Genomic DNA, 21,601 nt, shown 5'->3' with positions numbered 1-21,601 from the left:
CTGTGGTTTTGGTTTCAGATACAGCCTGAACTCTACAGCTGTGCATGGAGGCTGTGTAACCAGCCAGGGCTGAAATACCAGGCGTGCGACAGGGCAGCACTACAGGGAAGGAAATCACCTCTAAGCAGGCTTTGGCATGGCCAAGTCTACCAGGAGAAATTTAGTAGCATCAGAGCTCTTCCGATCCCTGCCTCCCTCTGACAGTATTGATACCTGTTTGCTTTCCCTCTCCTGGAAGTTATTTTGCCTTCATTAGCTGAACACTTAGAGGTGGGCTCTGGTAGGGAAGGCGGTTAGGAATGTCGATTGTATTTCTTACTGTGATGTGGTACCTTTCGAAATACCACTCCTGCCAGTGAATGGAAGGCTCTTTGAGAAGGAAGCAGTTTACCTGGATCTTACTCTGACAGCATCTTCTGAAACAAGGAGCGGATACCAGCGGGTTCACAAAGAGAATAAGAGACAAGGGGAAGAGTATGGGGGGACCGGTCTAAGAATGCTACAGTGCCTTGTTAATCGGCAGCCGATCCATCATATTAAATATCCAGCTGTCATATATTACCTTTCAAGTGAAAATGAATAACTCCCATTAAGGGCGAAATGGGTTTGAAGTCGATTCGAGACAGATTAAAGTACTGTTATGAATGTGTGTTCGGGGAGGAGGAGACGGGGGCTGTGTATAATATACTTGTCCTTACAGTTTTTAAATAATAGATGTCCCACAAATTTATGTACTGCAGGCTGCCAGGGTTCGGGGGAGGGGTAAAGGTCAGGGATGTGCTTCTTGGAGTGCCGCAACTTGCGGAGTGTTTTGCTGTTGACTTCTGGGCTTGTTTGCCTTTTACTGTTTTCCTGAAATAAAATCGCCTTTCCTCAGCTTGTTACGGTGTGAGAATGTCCGGGTCCCGTCCCAGCACTGTCTGTAGGCTGGGTCTCTGCCATCATGGTTTTGGTGGGACTGCTTGCTGGGAAGTACCCTCAGATGCTCTTCCCAGAGGTGCATGGGCTGAGCTGGCCGACGCTGTCCTGGCATCATGCTGCTGCTTTCAGCACAGAGTGCAAGTCAGTTGGGTTGATGGCCACAGCTTCCAGCCGTCTCCAAGGCAAACGTATTCCAGAGTGTTCACATGCAAAACACCATAGGTGAGCTAGGAGTATGATTTCTGCTTTGTCGAGTCAGTCCAGCTTCTCATGGAGATGATGCATCAGCCATCACAGCTGGCCAAGCATTTCTGTGTCTGATCTAAACACAGGACGAGACTCTCCTGCGCCTAACAGGTTATAAGCAGCCCACAGAAATAGCTGAGATTTCTCTGCTTCTAACTGTAAATGACACGGTTCCTTTACTGTGGAAGATAATCAAGAATGAACATTTTTTGGCCAGGTGTGCTTTGTAGGACATAAGTTAGTCTGCAGACTCATCTTCCTCCAACTTCTTGGTATGTGTATGAAGAAACAGCAGCAGAGTAAATGGAAATACTGTCTTTGTCCAACTTAAGCCTCTTTGGGGATGTCCTAATATAAATCTCTTTTTGTTTCAGCACCAGCCAGCCAGGCAGAGAAGGAACTGACAGAGCCTCCAGCATCCTCTAAACGAATATCGTTTCCCAGCAGCTCTGAGTCGCCTCTCTCCTTTAAATGGTCAAAAACTTCAGAGGAGACCAAATCAGAGCAGGTAAGGAAGTAGAACCCAGCTTTTTGTGCATCTACAAGCAGGTAATTTGTTTCATATGTGCCAAAAGCAAAGAATAAAATAGGAGAAGGAGGATGAAAGGCAGTAACTGGTGGTAGGAGAAGGCACCGAATTATTAAAGTCTAGCTGTAAGGAAGGAGGAAAGCGGCAGCTGTAACAATTGCATGATTCATTTGTCTTGCTCTGCAGATGTATCAGTGTCCATACTGCAAGTACAGTAACACAGACGTGAATCGACTGCGGGTGCACGCCATGACCCAGCACTCAGTGCAGCCCATGCTCCGCTGCCCGCTCTGCCAGGACATGCTGAACAACAAGATCCATCTGCAGCTGCACCTCACCCATCTGCACAGTGTGTCACCTGACTGTGTCGAGAAGCTCATCATGACGGTAAGTGGCTGCGTAGTCAAGCACGTCAGCTGCCTTCCTAGCGAAGATGAAGAGCAAAGGGATGGCCTGACCTGCACGGGCTGACTTTGCTGTCGTGGGTGGCTCCTTCATCTGTTGGGCATCTCCTTCTCTGCCATTTAGGTTTTTTGCATCCCTGTGTGTTTTGTCCTGGCATCTTGTGCACTGCACAAGTGCTTGAGCACTGTGGAATCTGGCAATGTTACAGTGTTGAGTAATTTCCCTGTGAAGAGATAAGAATAAATATGATTTCCTTTAACTACTGAGGTCATCACATGGGATTGCATTTTGCACAGAAGCTTCTGGGAGATGCAGTAGCTGTGTGCTGTGCTGCTCCTCTTGCAGAGAGAAAGTGCTTGTGTTTTGATGAGCACTTCCCAACAAGGACAGCCAGGATGATTAAGGTAACATTACAGGAAATTAGATATCAGGATTCTGCTTAAAATATGATTTTAAGAACCAATAGAGTAACTTCACTTGGCAGTCTCATCTCACGGAGAGAAGACAGTCCTATTGTGCTGCCCATGTTCTGTGTTTTGTTCACTTAATGAGGATCATTGTTGTGGTTGTATGAGGCAAGTTGGATCTGTTACTTCTGTGAGGAGTCGCTCCATCCAAATTTACAATGCTTTTGTTGTGTAACAGTTCCCTTTTTTCAGGGTAACCTGAACAAGCAAGGGATAGGCTGCCATTGGCCCAAGGGAGGTGGAACCTTATGAGACTGTTGAATACCAGAGCTACTGTTTCAAGTGCTAGTTTAAAGGTGTTTTGAAATGCCTGGTTTTATATTAAAATTTAAGTGTAGTTAGTTAAAATTCTCTGAAGTGAGAAGTTAGCCACTGAAGGGTGGAGAGGGAGTTTGCTAGATAAAGTCAACTGTCTTCATGTAGAGCCCAAAACTTGTAACAACTCTACTTCTCAAGCTGGTCATCGGACGCCATTGTGCCTGCGTATGGGTTGTGATTGCTATTGAAATAATCTGATGGGGAGCAGAAACTTCAGACAGCAGATTGTGGTTCAGCACAGACGTGTTTCCACCTGGTTCTTGTTCTGCCCTGCATCCTTGTTTTAGCATCTAGCATGGGAATCCTCCCATACCATCTCTGAGGAATTGAAATTCGTCTAACTTGTGAGCTAGTGCTTGATGAGAAGTAGTAAATTAGCAGCACGGTGTTCAAGTTCTCACTTGTGGGACCTGGGTTTGTGCTCTGGCTTGCTTTACCCGGAGCTGCTGGCCCAGGGTCTCTCTCTGCTGCTGACGTACACATGGAGTCGCGTGTGCAGCTGCCAGACCTCTTCTGTGGGACTTGTACGTGCTGTGGCGGTGCAGAAACACTCATAAAGGCTTACCCCACTCACCACCATTCAGGCACTTGCCTCAGTAAATAACATTTTGTGTCCCAGAATGTTTCTTTCATGAATTCCCTTTTCATAGGTTTCACTTGAGCGTGCCTTTCCATTTGCTAGTGTCAGTTTAAGATACAGGTAGAATTAATAAGGCACATTTTGAAAAACCCTTCTAAATTCACAAATGGGATGTATTGTCAGATTTCTACACTGTTATTTCTTTGGTATAATCTTTAAGGCAAGATTATGTCTGAATTTAGGAACTTGTCACCAAGTATATAAAATAAGTGGTTTTTTTCTTGCACCCCATTTCTGCTTGTTTTCTCCCTTTTTGCTGATTCCTGCCAATGGAAGCAAATAATACCATGTTTATCGTAATACTCTCGTTCTTTATCAACTCTCCTCCTGTGGCATCATCTGAGCAAGCACATGTAGTGTTGTCCAGCTTTTCTCTTACAGTTCTCTAGTCTACTCTTTCTATCACCCTTCCCGTCCTTTTGTGGCACCTTCTCAAACGCCTTTATGCTTTTTATCTTCCCCCTTTGCTTTACCAGCTCCCTGTCCTCTCACTTTTCTACCCTCTCTCTCGGCCCCATCGGGCTCCGCAGGAGATGAAGGTGCTTCCTGTGCCCCAGCAGGCTGTGAAGGCTCGTGGTGGCCAGTGTTGGGCCAGTGCTCCCGACCACTCATGAGAACCACATCTGCCTGAAGTAGGTGCCGCATTGTAAAACCCATTAAAAATCCACCCAGGCTGACAGATCCCAGCACTCTCTGAATGAAAAAATAGAGAGAGGTGGGGAAAAAGGGTACCAGTGGTTCACTAACCCTGCGATGCTGGCCATGCCTGCAGGCTCTAGCAGGGCATAGCTCTGCTCTGCCGACCACTCGTGTACCTGGGTCAAGGGGCTGTCCCATCACACCGACCTCGGTCTCCGTGATATGCATCCAGTTTGATTGATGGTGCTTAAGTGTGTAAATACCGTCTGAGGACTTGAACGAATCTTGTTAGCCTCTAACTAAATTGATGGAAGACATTTTGACCGTATAAGAGCAGTGAGCAGAAGCTGAGCCCCTTTCTTACACCGGAAGGTGCAACCAGTTTGCTAGGGGCATCTGTTACGCTGATGAGAAATGGTCCGTTTCTGAGCTGGGCTGTTGGCAGAATGCAGCGGTTGAGCTGGTCCATCCTCTCCACCTGAACAGGTCTGTGTCTTCCAGGATACAGGGAGACTGGCAGAAGCCACTCGTTAAGGAGCTCAGGGACAGCCTGCAGAGGATGTGGCCAAAGCAACAGCAGTACTGTGGAGGACAGTCCCCTTAGGTGAGCACATCTGCTGTGCCAGAGCAGGGCCTCATCCTTGTGCTCCAGAACACAGGACTTCTGGTGAGAACCGTGGAGAATGGCTTAGCCGTGAAGCTCATCTCTTGCTTGTTTCTGGTTTTTCCACCTTGCCATTGCCACTGGCCCTGGACAGCCCTTTCCTTTGGTACTCAGAGGTATGTCCAGGAAGGAAGATTGCCTCTCCTGCTTCAAGTCAAGTAGCGTGTGGGTCAAGAAGGTGGCTCTTTTTTGCATTAAATGACAGATATTTTGAGAAATTGGTATGGCTTGTGCAGAATGTGGCAGCATCAAAGTTTCCTAATTTTGCTCATTCTAGCTAAGATTCCCGACTCAGTCTGATGTGTGAATCTGGTCTTGGTGCCACCATGAGGGAATTGCAGTCTAGTAAATGGGAGCCAGGTCCCTTTCGACACAGTGTCTTTGCGCTCGGCGTTTGGAGGAGGCTCCAGTTAATAATACCTTATCAGACGCCTTTCAGGAACCTGCAGTGTCTAATATGTCTGTTGCCATGGTAACGGCTGCTTGCTTGTGCTCAGCATCTCAGAGCTGGCTGTTCCATGCCCCATCCTTTTCATATCAGCGAGCAGCCAGGCTGGCTGTCCCGTGGGACACCTAGGTCTTCCCTGCTGACCCAGGAGCTGGGACAGGGGCTGGTGGGGCTGCAGTCACAGGCTGAGGGGACAGGAGCATATGCCGCGTCCCCACACGGTATGGGGGCCGGGGAAGCCCCCATAGAGCAGAGGCTCTTCACCAGCCCCCCTGTCTCCATGGGAGGCTTCACTTTCACAGGGCTGGTGAACGAATGTGGCCAAGTTCATTTTACGTGGCGTTTCAGCCGCTCTAAGCAGGTCTAATCGCCATCTTTCCACATAACAGCCTCTCTGCTAATCTTGGGCCTGCACCGCTTCAGCAGAGAGCCCCTTAATGAGGGTGAAGTGCAGTTCGCCTGCACAGTCGATTGACAAGACTGATGGGCTCAAGCCAGGAGAAGGGACGGCTTCCCGAGAGCCTCCGGGAGCGGGGAGCTCTCCCTCCTCCCGCGGCCGGCTTTATCCTTCTGCACATTCCTCTCCCGTCATTTCTGTTGTCAGCTTTCTCTTCCTCGGTTTAGGGTGTCTTCCCAGTGTTTTGGCCGTCTTTCTATTCCATCCTTTTCTTTTCTCCCATGCTCTAAGAGTAATTCTTGCCCGTCCCTGCCATCCTCACTTCTCCCTCTTGCTATCTATACATTTTTTACCTCTTTCCTATTGTCTTTTCTTATTGCTCTCTCCCTTCTGCTGTCATTCAATTTTTCTCTCTCCCTCCTTCTCGCCCCCTCTCACTCCCCCCTTTCCCTCTCACTCTGTGTCTCATTCTCCATCTCGGATGAAGGTAATGAAAATAATCGGGCTTCATTAATTCTGAGCCCTGTGAGATGATAGCCATTTGGAGCCATGTTTGCCAATTAGATGGTCTAAATTAGAAGTGACCTTGGTATACTGCCATCGCTTTGCCTCTCTGAGTCTAATGAAGCTTTTCACTCCAGCACCCTCTCTCTCTCTTTGTAATGGAAATTACCTCCTTTGTCTGGTTCGGGAACCTTGCATTGCATGTGTATTTCCCCCTGGTTGCATGGACATAGGGATAGTAATGTATCTCCTCAGACCCCTTCTACAGATTTTCTTTTCAAAGCTGCACGATTTCAGCATTTTAGGGAATTTACGGAGGAGCTGCATAGGCTGTCCACGCGATCGGTCACTCGGTCTGGAGGAAAGTCAGAGCAGGCAGATCCAGTGCACAAGGGGAGCTGGCTATTCACGCTATCCAAGATTAATTTTTCAGACGTGCCAAGAATATGCTTGTGTCACGCTGCCGGGGCCAGCGCGGGAGGGGTGTTGCAGCTCTCAGCCTCCGGCCCATGCTGATAAGCGGCTCTGCAGTTCATCATCTTAAAAATCTGGTAGATCCAGTAGTGGCAGGAGACATGCTTGTCACTCCTGTAGGTTGTCACCAGTGAAGAGTGGACCCACAGGTTGTTCTCCGGAACGGTGACAGGTCTGTAGGTGTCAGGGTGTGTGCGATCTGCTGAAGATACTGGTGGAGCAGGGAGGCAGAAGACGTGGCATGTCAGCCCTTGGGTTTTTTGTAACAGTCACTCATTGAGCCACATTGTCTATAGAAATGGCCATTGAACTGAGGTGCCCGTGCATGTCAGTGGGTCTTGTCATCATAAAGATCTTTTACCTGCTTTAAGAGGATCTGAATTTCATCTGAAAGGGAGGGTCCTTGAAAGCAGAGAGGCTTGTCTCAACAACTTTTCATCTTCTAAGGCAGATAATTGGCTTCTCTGCTGTCTGCTCCAGCAGGAAGTTCTCCGGCCAGTGTTCCCATCTCCAGTACAGACCACAGGGGAGATGTTTCAAAATGGGGCACACTGTGAAAGAGGGGCTGCCACAGTCTCTGGCCTGAACTTGCCCTCCTTCGCTCTTTACCCAAGCAAGTTCCCTGCCCCTCCAAGTGGGATGGGGACAGGGACAGGGCGGTCAGAGCGAAGGGTGCACCCTGAGTCCCTGCCCCAGCATAAGAGTTTTCTAAACATTGGTGGAGACACCAACCTCTAGTCATTGAAGTACCGATAAACAGAATCTGATCCGTGTATTGGGATCTGAACTCCGGGCTGTCAGAAAGAGCAGGTAGGAGTGAGCTGCCGCTCCCTCCCCACCTCCTGGTTTCACTGGGACAGAAAGGTCAAGAGCAATGCGGGTTGAGGGGACTGTTTTCCTTCCGGGCACTAAGGTTGCTCTGGAGAGCAGCCGAGAGGAGATCTCAGACATAGGAGCAGCAGTGGGACAGGTGCTCTCAGAGCTGTGGATGGAGGTGGATCTGGTGTGGCAGAGTGGTGTTTCCAAGCTGGAAGGCTTTGCTTTTAGCACGTGGACCAGAAGATCATGGCTGCAGCTGTGAAGGGGATACAGTTTAATGTTGGACAAAGCAAAAGAAGAATGTACAGAAGAAGGAAAGGGAGAGGACAAATCACATATGTCAGAGTTACATCTGTAGGATTGTTTTTTTAATAACGACTCACATTGACTGACACGTTGCCATTGTGAAACAGTTGGTGTTCAAGAGGCATTTAAACAGGGAGATTTTGAGGTATTGAGCAGCGCTGAGGATGGGTGCCAGGGTTACATGCCAGGTATTGCCTGCTCAGGTGAGAGGGAGGCAGAGAGCATTTAGCAACCACACACATAACACAGGCTGTGCTCGAGATAAACACGTTCCTCTCTATCACTAGAACAGTTAATGCCATTTAAATACATCTGAGGTACAAAATGCTCTGTCGTAGAGCATCGCTCCTTGTTTATCTGCCGGGTGGCCATGGCCTACTAAACCCTCCTGCCCCCTTGGTACTCCCACTATTTGTTTATATTAAAAGCAGCTGCAACATGCACAGACAAGGAAATGGTGTATCCTCGGACGGGTTTGCAGTGTAAAAAGACAAATAGTTCAAAATGGGCACTCTTGGAATGGAATTCAGTGTAAATGCAAAATGATTTGAGGCGTGCAGCCTGTTTCCACTATTTTTCTCTTTGCAACCTGCTCAGGGCTGGTCCGTGGGGATGAAGAGACAGAGTAGTCCTGCCCTGGAAAATGGCGTAGGAAATGGGCGGCACTTTCAGGAGAAGCCTGAATGGTGCTAAGCAGGTAGAGGACTAAAGCGGGTCCAGTTGCTGAAGCGAGACCAGTGCCGTGTTTTCAAGGTTTTGCTTCTCAGGGCCAGCCCTGCGTGGCTGTCTGGACTGCTTCAGTTTCCCTACATCTATATCCAGAATTTCTAGTGTCCTGCACTTTTTTCCAAAATTTTTTTTCTGTTTGCCTTTTGGGATTTTGTGCCTGTGGCAATTTAATGTACCACAGCTTCCCCCCCCCCTTTTTTTTCTTTTTTTTTTTTTTATTGTGGAAGGAGGGGTAGAAGTAGGGTGAAAGCTGTGGCTATGGAGATGCAGGTAGATAAAGGTAATTACTTAAACACATATAGGGCAGGACTTATTGGTTTGGAGACCCAGATTAAGATGCAGAGGAGCATGTGAGGTTGATGATTATATTTCGGGGAGAGTTAATTGACGGAAGGTGAAGGCAGACAAAGAACCGCTGCTTACTGCCTTCTTGAATCCCAATCAGGAATTATGATTAAAGACGCGGCGAGACAACAGAGGCCTGATGAATTGGTGTCTTTTTTTTTTCTTTTTTGCCGTCATTCACACTTGATTGACTTCAACCTTTCAAGTGCAAAAGTCTCTCTTTTCCATTATTATTCATAGCCATCTGAGTTTTTCTAATTAAAGTGTATGAAAACAATTACTGATCCGTCGTACTGAGTGTGGTAGTGGGGATGGCTGCCTTACTGTAATGCGTATAAAAAGCCCACAGTTTTCTATAATGATGTGCAGCTGAGGTGTTAGATAATTTTATTCTTTTTCTACTCTGTTGGGGTTTTTTTTAATTTCTCATGATTTATTTTTCATAATTCCTAAAGATCCTAGGAAAGCGCTCTCCCTGCTGATAAAGCTGGGAGGGATGGCTCCTTCTTGCCTTCCCTCCTTGGTGTCCCTGCTCGTCCACCTCCTCCAAGCCTGGCTACTGGGAATTAACCAGTGACCTTTCACGTCTTCCCAGCCCACCACCCACAGCTATCAGATGCTCCCGCTTAGAATAAAAGGTGGAATGAATTTGGTGTGCTCAGCTTCCCTCCTGGTGATTTATCAGTGTCAGCTGCCCTTCCTGCAGCTTTTCCACGTCTGTGGGACTCAGTGCTCACCTCCATGCACCAGCCATCCCAGTAAAGGGAGGGAGCTCAGCATCCCTCCCCGGTGTGGTTCAGATGTCTGCAGCCACTCATATCCAAACATTCGTTTCTGAGCTTTTTCATGAACTGTTTTTCCTTGCATTCACTTAATGAAGCCAAGGTCTAGTCTGTGTTTGCTTGGATTTGACACATGTGGAGATAAGGAAGATTTCATGTCCTGCACATAGGTTTACCTTCAGCTTCACCACATATTGGCTAATATCTCATGGGTTCACTTGGAGCCTTGTGGTCCTTGACTGTGCAGAAAGCAAGGTACGCTGCATGCAGATAACAACCTCGCTCACTCTTTTCTGAAATCCGAGGTTCAAATGCCTTCTTAGTATCTGATAGAAGGATGGAGAGACTTGTTTTGCTAGGAAACATACCCATCTAGGAGTCTTTATTTATGCCTCACTTTCCTGGCAGTCAGAGGCTGAGAGCAGAAGCACCAAAAGCATTGCAAGTCAGCGTTGGCTTCTGTTCCTTCAAGTACCACGGCCCTGGTGAAAGGGAAATGCTCCCTGAGCATCAGCGGGGTGAAGCATGCAGCTGCTTGGAGCTGTAGAGGTGTCTTTGCTTGCCACAGCCATCTAACCAGTGCTGGCGGCAGTGCCCTGGAGTATGGCATGGATGGTGACGATGATGCGGGTCTGTCTTTCCAGTTGCTGCTCTGGGGAGAAGGGCTGTGGGGCAGCTTTTCAGGTGGTGTGAGATACTGGCTCTGGACGCTCCAAAGAGTATTTTTTATCCTGTGTCTGATGCCAACCACATGCAAACAGCTAGCGAGGGAGTTTTTATGTTCTCTGGGTGACCAGATACACCCGAAGAAACAGTTCTCCAGAAAAAGATGAGCATGTGCATTTGACGTTTTCAAAGAGTGTGTCTAGTTGAAGCACACAAACTCTCCAGCTCTTCAAAAATGTTGGTGTTCAAGCACTGCCTTGGTTATGATGGTGCAGGTTGTAGACAAACACTTGAAGAGAGGCGAAGGGAACACATCAGTCAGAGCAAGGAAAGGGTTACCAAAAGCTTTTCATTTCTCAAGCAATTTGCTGTCTTCTTAGTCTTTCCTTATTCATCCTTTCCTTTGTCACCTCTCTCCTTATTTGTACTTTTCTTTCTCATGCCCCTCCTTTTCCTGCATCGATACACTTTGAAAACAGTGCTGCAATGCTCCCTAGTTCAAGATTACAGTGTACTTTACGAGGTATGATTTAATTAGGGGCCTTATTATGTTTTCAGCAGCTTAAGGTGGGCCTTTCAACTTATCTACCTAATTGGTTGCACAAGAAGTTTCACAGCCCATGACAAAACATTGTCAGTGATCAAAGTCTGAATTCTACATAAAGGAAAAATATTAATAATAAGATTATTCTTCAAGTGTGCACTGCTAATTATGTCCAGAATGTAACTGTAGAAACACTTTTGACTGATGTGAGCTTTGTCTAATAAATATGAGTCTTCAGTGAGCTATGAAAAGTGACGCCTCTGACTTTACAATACTGGTGTCTAATTTTGCCACTGAAGATGTTTAAAATATTTTCCTGTGTTTTTCTTCTCCCCACATCCTTCCCTCCCTGTCTCCAGGTGACAACACCTGAGGTGATGATGCCCAGCAGCATGTTTCTCCCAGCAGCGGCTCCAGAGAAAGATGGGAACTCCACCACAGAAGAGCTGGGGAAGCAACCTGGTGAGTGCAAGTCAGTGAGGTCCACGGGTCCCACCAGTCCCACATCTCCCATCTCCTGGTCAGGGACAGTGTCTGGGGACATGCCCACCCAGGTGAGCTCCATGTGCTCAGCTGTCTCCTGAGAATCACATCAGATGATGCCCGGCAGAGCTGTCCTCCTTCATCTGTGCCACACAAGGGCTGGTGCACCGGGCGTCCCCATAGCAGGGCAGAGCAGGGCAGCTCAGAGCTGAGGAGCACCGCTCACCACCCTGGTGATTCACATAGAAATGGTGTTGAATCCTGGCAAAGGAGAAGACCAGATGTGGGCAACGAAAAGCAGAGGTGCTAGAGGATTGATGGAATTGATAGAGAAATGCCAAAGGCTGCAGGTGCTTCCCACAGACTGTGCTACCACCTCTTCTCTACTCGCTCTACTGCCATCATAGCTCAAGTATGGACGCTGGGCATACAGTTTGGCCAGCTTTGAGCTGCTGCGATCCTTATCCAGCCCAGATCTCCTCAGCCTTTTTCCTTGCCATGCTGTGTTATGAAGGCCTGGCTATAAATCCATGGCTACTTAGTCCTGGCTTTGTCATGTGATGTGAGAGCATCCCAAGAACATCGTTCTGCATGGGCAGAAGTATCTGGCAGGAAAGCAACACCGTTCCTCCTTCTGTGCCCTCTTGGAGGGTCTGTAAGGAATCTGGGAATGAAGACAGCTGTTGTTTCCTTTCAAGCAGACATCCCCAAGCCAGTGATGCTGGTGGGGCAGCACTGGCACAGCCAGGGTAGCTAATGCTGCCCTGGGCAATGGGATCCCGGTTTTGGCCTCTACCCATATCACACTGTTTTTTCCCTGGGAAAGTGGCAGTGCACTGAGTGCTTGTTCCTTCTTCTCCCATCCTCCATCATACAGAGCCCTTTGAGCTGCTGCCAGCAGGACCTGAATTTCATTCCTGTTGTTTCTAGCTTTGATAGGACCACGACTCAAATACTACGTTCAATTTGATGAACCTTCTTATTGGAAAATAGGCAGGACATCAAAGAAAAACAGCAAAGAAAGACAGGTGGCTGAATGGCCTTTACTTAAAAGGAAGAATTAAAGGTGATAAATGCACTAAGGGAATGCGTGTGTGTGAATGATTTCCAGATATTCAAAGTGGGCAAGAAAGTAAATTGTGTAGGTTTATGCAATGGGCCGTGATAAGGGTAATGGGCTGATACTAAAATAAATGAATTAAGATAGAGGGGAAATGTTAGAAATACCTATCATCTTGCAGAGAAAAAACACAGATGTATTAGTGACAAAAAGAGGGTGTTGATCCACCTTTGTGTGCTGGTGTAATTTTCAGATTTGCTGTGATTTTGTTTTCACAGAGGTTTCTGAGGACTCGGGAAAGAGTCTTTTGCCATCGGAAAGTGCAGAGCACAGCGGAGATCCCAAGCCCGTTCCGGCCGACCAGAGCTCTGCCAGGGAGGACTCCGGCTTCCTCTGCTGGAAGAAGGGCTGCAACCAAGTGTTCAAGAGCTCGGCAGCCCTGCAGACACACTTCAATGAAGTTCACGCAAAGCGACCTCAACTGCCGGTATCCGATCGCCACGTCTACAAGTACCGTTGTAACCAGTGCAGCCTGGCGTTCAAAACCATTGAGAAGCTGCAGCTCCATTCCCAGTACCATGTCATCCGGGCAGCCACCATGTGCTGCCTCTGCCAGCGCAGCTTCCGAACCTTCCAGGCCCTGAAGAAGCACCTGGAAACCAGCCATCTGGAGCTGAGCGAGGCCGACATTCAGCAGCTGTATGGTGGTCTCTTGGTCAACGGGGACCTCCTTGCTATGGGCGATCCTTCGCTTGCAGAAGACCACACTATAATAGTTGAGGAAGATAAGGAGGAGGAGAGCGACTTGGAAGATAAGCAGAGCCCGACAGGTAGCGATTCAGGGTCGGTGCAAGAGGACTCTGGCTCAGAACCAAAAAGGGCCTTACCCTTCAGAAAGGGCCCTAACTTCACTATGGAGAAATTCCTAGATCCGTCTCGCCCTTACAAGTGCACAGTCTGCAAGGAGTCTTTCACACAAAAGAACATTCTCCTGGTCCATTACAATTCAGTTTCTCATCTGCATAAACTGAAAAGAGCCCTCCAAGAGTCTGCTACTGGGCAGCCTGAACCTACCAGCAGCCCAGACAACAAACCTTTTAAGTGTAACACCTGCAACGTGGCCTACAGTCAGAGCTCAACCTTGGAGATCCACATGAGGTCTGTCCTGCACCAAACCAAGGCTCGCGCTGCCAAGCTGGAGGCAGCTGGGGGCAGTGGCAGTAGTAACGGAGCTGGCAACAGCAGCAGCAGCAGTCTCTCTTTGGGTTCGTCCACGCCGAGCCCAGTGAGCGCTAGCAACAGTAATACTTTTACAACCACCAACACCAGTAATTCAGGCACAACTCCCATTCCCAGCCTGCTCAACCAGGTATCCGGTGACAATGTGGGAATTCCTCCTCTAGGTAACCCCGTAAGCACTAATATGTCCTCCCCTTCGGAGCCCAAAGAGGTAAACCGGAAGAAGCTGGCAGACATGATTGCATCCAGGCAGCAGCAGCAGCAGCAACAGCAGCAGCAGCAGCAGCAGCAACAAGCTCAGACCTTGGCACAGGCACAGGCCCAAGTCCAGGCCCATCTGCAACAAGAACTGCAGCAGCAAGCTGCTCTCCTGCAGTCTCAGCTCTTCAACCCAGCACTTTTGCCACACTTTCCGATGACCACCGAGACCCTCCTGCAGCTTCAGCAACAGCAACATCTTTTGTTTCCTTTCTACATCCCCAGTGCCGAGTTCCAGCTCAATCCAGAAGTTAGTTTGCCTGTCACCAGTGGTGCGCTGACATTGACTGGTACAGGTCCAAGTTTGCTGGAGGACCTGAAGGCTCAAGTTCAGCTCCCGCAACAGAGCCATCCACAGCTCTTACAGCAGCAGCAAGGTCAGCTGTCCCTGTCACAACCTCACTCCGTCCTTATACAGCAGAGCCAGCACCCCGAGAAGAAGAATAAATCCATAGTGAAGGAGAAAGAAAAAGAAACCCCACGGGAAAGGGAAAGTGCAGAGAGGGGAGACAATAATGTAGCATCTAAGGAGTCTCTGCCTGATAACTTAAAGCCCAAAGAGAAGAAGGACTTTGTACCAGGCAGTAGTTCGGAGCCCTCCTTACTGCCTCCGCGTATTGCCTCTGATGCAAGAGGGAATGCCACAAAAGCCTTGCTGGAAAACTTTGGCTTTGAGCTTGTCATTCAGTACAACGAGAACAAGCAGAAGGTGCAGAAGAAAAATGGGAAGACAGAGCAAGGTGAGAACTTGGAAAAGCTTGAGTGTGATACATGCGGCAAGTTCTTTTCAAACATTCTTATCCTGAAGAGCCACCAGGAGCATGTTCACCAACATTACTTTCCCTTTAAGCAGTTAGAGAGATTTGCCAAACAATACAGAGAACACTATGACAAACTGTACCCACTACGGCCTCAGACCCCAGAGCCACCACCACCACCTCCTCCGCCACCACCTCCGCTCCCTCCAGCACCTCCTCAGCCGGCTTCTACTCCTACCATTCCTACTTCTGCGCCACCAATTACCTCTCCTACAATCGCACCAGCCCAGCCATCTGTGCCACTCACCCAGCTCTCCATGCCAATGGAGCTCCCCATCTTTTCACCACTTATGATGCAAACCATGCCACTACAAACGTTACCTGCCCAGCTCCCACCCCAGCTGGGTCCCGTAGACCCTCTGCCTGCAGACTTGGCCCAGTTGTACCAGCATCAGCTCAACCCTAGCCTTCTCCAGCAGCAGCAGAACAAGAGGCCACGGACGCGGATCACCGACGACCAACTCAGAGTCCTTCGGCAGTATTTCGATATTAACAATTCCCCAAGTGAGGAACAGATCAAAGAGATGGCGGACAAATCTGGATTGCCCCAGAAAGTGATCAAGCATTGGTTCAGAAACACTCTTTTCAAAGAACGCCAGCGCAACAAGGATTCCCCATACAACTTCAGTAATCCTCCCATTACCAGCCTGGAAGAACTGAAGATAGACTCACGGCCTCCTTCTCCAGAACCTCAAAAGCAGGAGTACTGGGGAAGCAAGCGGTCCTCCCGGACACGCTTTACTGACTACCAACTCAGAGTCCTGCAGGACTTCTTCGATGCCAATGCTTATCCAAAGGATGATGAATTTGAGCAGCTTTCTAACTTGCTAAACCTCCCAACGCGTGTTATAGTGGTGTGGTTCCAGAATGCCCGTCAAAAAGCTAGGAAAAACTATGAGAATCAGGGAGAAGGCAAAGATGGGGAGCGGCGGGAGCTTACAAATGACAGGTATATTAGAACAAGCAACTTGAACTACCAATGCAAAAAGTGCAGTCTAGTCTTTCAACGCATTTTTGATCTCATTAAACACCAGAAAAAGCTTTGTTACAAAGATGAGGATGAAGATGGACAGGATGATAGCCAGAATGAAGACTCTATGGATGCAATGGAGCTCTTGACTCCAACCAGTTCCTCCTGCAGCACACCAATGCCCTCACAAGCTTACAGCACACCTACATCTTCAGCCAATGCAACCTCCTCAGCTTTTCTGCAGCTCACAGCAGAGGCAGATGATTCCTCCACCTATAGTTCTAAAGTAGAAGCTACAGATGAGAAACCAAAGCAGTCTGAACCTCCAAGTACACAGCAAAACCAAACTCAAGAGAAGCAAGTGCAACCAAAGCAAGAGTCTCAGCAGCAACAGGACCAAGGAGAACAAAAGACAAGTTCAGCACACCAAAAGATTTCACAGTTATCCTCCCCCTCTTCATTGCAACAGCCACCTCCCCCTCCGCAGCCCCCTCAGTGCTCCTTGTCACAGTCAAGCCCAAGTCCATCTCAGCTCTCGCATCTCTCCCTCAAACCCATTCACACATCCACCCCTCAACAGCTGGCAAACCTACCTCCTCAGTTAATCCCATACCAGTGTGACCAGTGTAAGCTGGCATTTCCTTCCTTTGAGCATTGGCAGGAGCATCAGCAGCTTCATTTTCTGAGTGCACAGAATCAGTTTATCCACCCTCCGTTCCTGGACAGAACGCTGGATATGCCGTTCATGCTTTTTGATCCCAGTAATCCACTGCTTGCGAGCCAGCTGCTATCTGGAACATTACCACAGATTCCAGCAAGCTCAGCCACTTCGCCGTCAACTCCAACATCCACAATGAACACACTGAAGAGAAAGCTGGAGGAAAAGGCCAGTGCAAGCCCTGGAGAAAATGACAGTGGAACTGGAGGAGAAGAACCACAAAGGGATAAACGTCTAAGGACAACCATTACCCCAGAGCAGCTGGAAATTCTTTATCAGAAATACTTGCTCGACTCCAACCCAACACGGAAAATGTTGGATCACATTGCACATGAAGTGGGCTTGAAGAAACGCGTGGTGCAAGTTTGGTTTCAGAACACTCGTGCACGGGAAAGGAAGGGGCAGTTCAGAGCTGTAGGGCCTGCCCAAGCCCATAGACGGTGTCCCTTCTGCCGAGCTCTCTTTAAAGCAAAGACAGCTCTTGAAGCTCATATCCGATCCCGTCACTGGCATGAGGCCAAGAGAGCTGGATACAACTTGACGTTGTCTGCTATGCTCTTAGATTGTGATGGGGGACTCCAAATGAAGGGAGACATCTTTGATGGAGCGAGCTTTTCACACATGCCACCAACTAGCAGTGACGGACAAAGTGTTCCTCTCTCCCCAGTGAACAAGAGCATGGAATTGTCTCCTCGAACTCTGCTGAGTCCATCCTCCATTAAGGTGGAAGGGATAGAAGACTTTGAGAGTCCCTCCATGTCCTCAGTCAATTTGAGCTTTGACCAAACAAAGTTGGACAACGATGACTGCTCTTCTGTCAACACTGCAATCACAGACACTACAACAGGAGATGAAGGGAACGCAGACAACGATAGCGCAACAGGGATTGCAACTGAAACCAAATCAGCATCGGGACCCAATGAAGGTCTGACAAAAGCTGCCATGATAGCAATGTCTGAATATGAAGATCGGCTGTCTTCTGGTCTGGTCAGCCCAGCTCCCAGCTTTTACAGCAAAGAGTACGATAATGAAGGTACTGTGGACTATAGTGAAACATCCAGCCTTGCAGATCCCTGCTCGCCCAGCCCTGGTGCAAGTGGTTCAGCCAGCAAGTCTGGAGAGAGCGGGGATCGGCCCGGACAGAAACGCTTTCGCACTCAGATGACTAATCTCCAGCTAAAAGTTCTTAAGTCATGCTTTAATGACTACAGGACACCTACCATGCTGGAGTGTGAGGTCCTGGGCAATGACATTGGACTGCCAAAGAGAGTTGTTCAGGTCTGGTTCCAGAATGCTCGGGCAAAGGAAAAGAAGTCCAAACTCAGCATGGCCAAGCATTTTGGTATAAACCAAACAAGTTATGAGGGACCCAAAACAGAGTGCACTTTGTGTGGCATCAAGTACAGCGCTCGACTGTCTGTACGTGACCATATCTTCTCTCAACAGCATATCTCCAAAGTTAAAGAAACCATTGGAAGCCAGTTGGATAAGGAAAAGGAGTATTTTGACCCAGCTACTGTACGTCAGTTGATGGCTCAGCAGGAGCTGGACCGGATCAAAAAAGCCAATGAGGTTCTTGGTCTGGCAGCTCAACAGCAGGGCATGTTTGATAACACCCCTCTGCAAGCTCTTAACCTTCCTGCTGCATACCCAGCACTACAGGGCATCCCTCCAGTCTTGCTCCCAGGCCTCAACAGCCCATCCTTACCAGGCTTCACTCCATCCAACACAGGTGGGTACGGATATTATCACACTGCTCAGAGACACAGCTTAACTTGACACATCTTTAGCACAAGCAGATGTTCCCTTGAGAATGACTGATAATAGGCCACCCTTCAGTCAAGCGTGTTTACTTGACAGCGAATAAGCAATAGGTATTTTATCTTCAATTCCTGAACTCAGGTTTTCTAGGAAAGTCTGAAGTAGAGCAAGATCTAGACATGCTGCATATCTCTGTTTCGTTAGCACAGACTAAAAATTCTGAAGCAGCTTCACAGAAGTGGAAAATAGAGGATTTATCAAACAGAACAGAACATCTGCTGAATGCATTGTTCATTATACGTTTCCTTTTGTTATTAAATTCAGTTTGTGTAGTACCATCCCAAGTTTTCAATAATTCTGAACTGTTTCTAGGGGAAAAGTGTGATGTGCCTGGTATCACTGGTGACAGAAACCTGGAGCATCTTTATGTAACATCCTTATGGTGACCTCCAGGACAAATCCCGATGTAGCTGTAGATTGGTTTTTGAGCAATGGCTGGGCACAGCCTGAAAGTACCTTCTCAATAAACAACAGTGTAGTTGTGGGACAAATCTACTTTGTATTTTAATAAGATTTTTCTTAACAATACTACATAAAAATTAAATTTGACATAGTCCTTTAGATGGCCTAATCCCAGATATTGGACTTTGTTTTCTGAGAATGCTCCTTTCCCTTGCATCTGGTGGATGGCTGGAAAGTCTAAGATGTATAGCGAATGCTGGCAGTGGAAGATACTGCTCAGTAGACTAGCAGTGACCTAGAAAACTTGATCCAAGGGCCTTATTTCACCCTGCTACATCTGCAGCATCCCAGAGACGTGCCTGTGTCTGCATTGCCGCTCACGACAGAGTAATGGATGTTCTCTAGACTCGCTTTCACTTGGCAGACTTCTCTGTTCACTTGTGATGATCCCTCTTCAAGTTGACTTTCACCAGGGCTGTTTTACGTTTACAGAGATACCCCGAGAACTGGTTCCAGTGTCTTCTCTCAACAACAGGCAGAGTCTGTCTCGTAATGCCTGGTACAGTTACACCATATGCCACTGTGCAACTTTGTTTTCTCCACTGTGGCAATACAGGTCTACCACTATTAGACACTGTCTAGAAACAATAACTTTCTTTTATTGTACTGAACTAATTGGCTAATGATGAGTTCTAATCCATGGTGTGAAGCCTAAATAGGATCTGAGCATCTTCCTGGCTTCTTAATTGGAAACTGGAGTGCTGTCAGACTCCAAAAAGACTTTCTGATGCTTTTATTCAGCAAGCTGATCTCTGAAGTTCCTTTTCCAACAGACTGAAAAACTCAGTGCAGATGCTGCCAGGTAATGTGGTTGTGTCCTCGTAGTAAAATTGCCATCTTCTTTTGTCATCCAGGAGGTAAATCTTTGGTTAAGCAAACCAAAGCTTTAGACAAAGGGATAGTAGCTCGTGTGAGCAGCTATGTGAAACTTGAATAGCTCATCTGACATTCGCAGGGGACACCGGCTGCAGAGCTGCTTGCTATAAATCACATCACTAGCACCTGAAGTTTGTGTGTGGTTGCAGTGACATTGGGTATAACACCCTAAAGAGTGCACTGGAGACCCGTGACTCAAAACGGGCATCTTTCTCTCCTATTGGAAGTGGCTGTGTTCACCTTTTTCTCCGTTACTGCTCATCTCTGAAATATCTTCTGTTGACAAATGAAAAAGAGTTAAATCTCACTGTATTTGTTGAGTTCTGGCCTTTCCAAAGATGATCCATTCTCTTGGAGTCAGGATCCCTTTTTCCACAAGAGCAGCAGAGGGAGTTACCTTGTAGGATGGTTGCTGATGTCCATGTCAGAAGGTCCTATCAGAGAGCAGAAAAGATCAGAGTAAGTTTTTCTGGAATCTGGAAAAGCTTTCTGCTGGGAGTTAGGGCCTCTGCAAGGCTTGTTTGCATAGTTACAGAACTCTTCCCATGACCCCCAAAGCAAAAACAAAATTGTTCTTGACTGTAATTGTAGGATAGGTCATTGTAATTAAACCATTTTTAAAAACAGTGGCTGTTAGAAATTCTTCTGTTCGGGGCTGCTGCCCATTCCTGCGCCTTGAGTCTAGTCCTAGCTACATGCCTGAAGGGCATCTTTGCATGCCAGGACTTTTTCATGCAATACTTCTGTTCTTACCAAAGATCTCGTTTCAGAGACCAGACTAGGCCAGGAGGATCTCTTTGGCAAATTGTATTGCCAGCCTATCGCAGATAGCTCTGTGCTGTTTACTTAGTACCCCAAATTCATAACAAGATCTAAAATTACTTTTTTTTGCTCTTCAATCTGTATTGTTGCTTTTATTTCTCTCCAAAGGCCAGTATGTGTCCTGGGGAGATGGGGCTACGTACTATGAATGTTAAAAGCAATCAGTGACTGCCTGGACAGGACTAAGCTATTTAGAAAGTCAAACAGACTATTTGTGGCCTTTAGATAAAGCTCCAAAGGTCAGGCCATCTCAGCTCAAAGCCTGTCGAAGCAGATAAGGCTGTGCATCCAGGAATGTTATGAATTAGCCGCTGCTCCTGCGCTTGAACCTCTCAGGGACTGTTCAACTAGGGAACATCAGTTTCAATGGCATCTATCCATAATATGCCCTTATCTGAAATCTATGAGACTGCTGCACGGAGGCTCGCTTCATACACTTCATACCTTCATAAATCACTATTGTCTCGATACCATCTGCATCAGTTGCAGATGCAGATTTCAGAAGGGCTTCACGTCAGCCATCGCTGAGTTCTTCTGACTCTTGGCCGCCCTCCTCCTTTGCCCTCCTGCTGGGCTCCTTTGCCAGGCTGGCCTCTGGAGAGCCACAGCAGCTTTGTCTCCTGCCCTTCGCTGGGGAGGCCAGAGCCGGGTGCAGGTTTCCAGCATCAGTGGGTGAACGCAGCGCAGTAGATAAATGAGCTGTTTATACCAGGGTGTAGCGCGGCCAGGTTTTGGAGAGTGTTTGGTCCCTTTAGCTGCCAGCTGCTACTCAGAGCGTGAGGCTGCAGGAAAGCGGTTCTATGCTGTATGTTGAGAAGCATGGATCCCTTCTGGGCTACGCCAACTTTACAGGGCATGGTTAAGTGACAGGCTCTTGCAATGCGACTGTGCAGGCAGAGGTCTGGGGCTTGGTGTCGAGGAGCCTGCGTGTCTTTGCACAGATTTTCATCTTATGCTCTGCCCCAGGTCCTGCCATCTGCTCTGGCCAAGGACCTGGGTATCAGGCTGCCTGCTAGCAGCAGGTATGAGATGGCTGAGGATGCCTACACTTGTTCCTCAGGATTGATTATGATGATTTAAGACCTCACCAGGATAATGGGGCAGCTGCAACTCAGACAGAGCTGTTGACCCCAGCCCGTAGCTGTGTTTGGGTCTCTTTTATGCTGCCTTTGTAAGGCAAAGCCCCCCCTGTAGCAGCTGGATTTCCCTGCCAGGAGTCACCGCCTGCCCT

The 21,601-nt window shown here is 48.0% G+C and overlaps 1 protein-coding gene across 1 annotated transcript in view; it reads left to right on the top strand.

The window, feature by feature from the left end:
* Positions 1-21,601, top strand: part of ZFHX3 (zinc finger homeobox 3) — a 112,282-nt gene that overhangs the window by 86,132 nt on the left and 4,549 nt on the right. The window contains exons 6-9 of the mRNA XM_074157905.1: positions 1,548-1,675; positions 1,883-2,083; positions 11,203-11,305; positions 12,665-18,121. Of these exons, the coding sequence (XP_074014006.1) occupies positions 1,548-1,675; positions 1,883-2,083; positions 11,203-11,305; positions 12,665-18,121 (5,889 nt within the window). The remainder of the gene's footprint in view (positions 1-1,547; positions 1,676-1,882; positions 2,084-11,202; positions 11,306-12,664; positions 18,122-21,601) is intronic.

This window comes from Numenius arquata, chromosome 13 (assembly GCF_964106895.1).
Source record: "Numenius arquata chromosome 13, bNumArq3.hap1.1, whole genome shotgun sequence".
Lineage (NCBI taxonomy): Eukaryota > Metazoa > Chordata > Aves > Charadriiformes > Scolopacidae > Numenius > Numenius arquata.
Note: the sequence above shows the minus strand (reverse complement) of the source record. Positions and strands in the feature narration are given on the sequence as shown.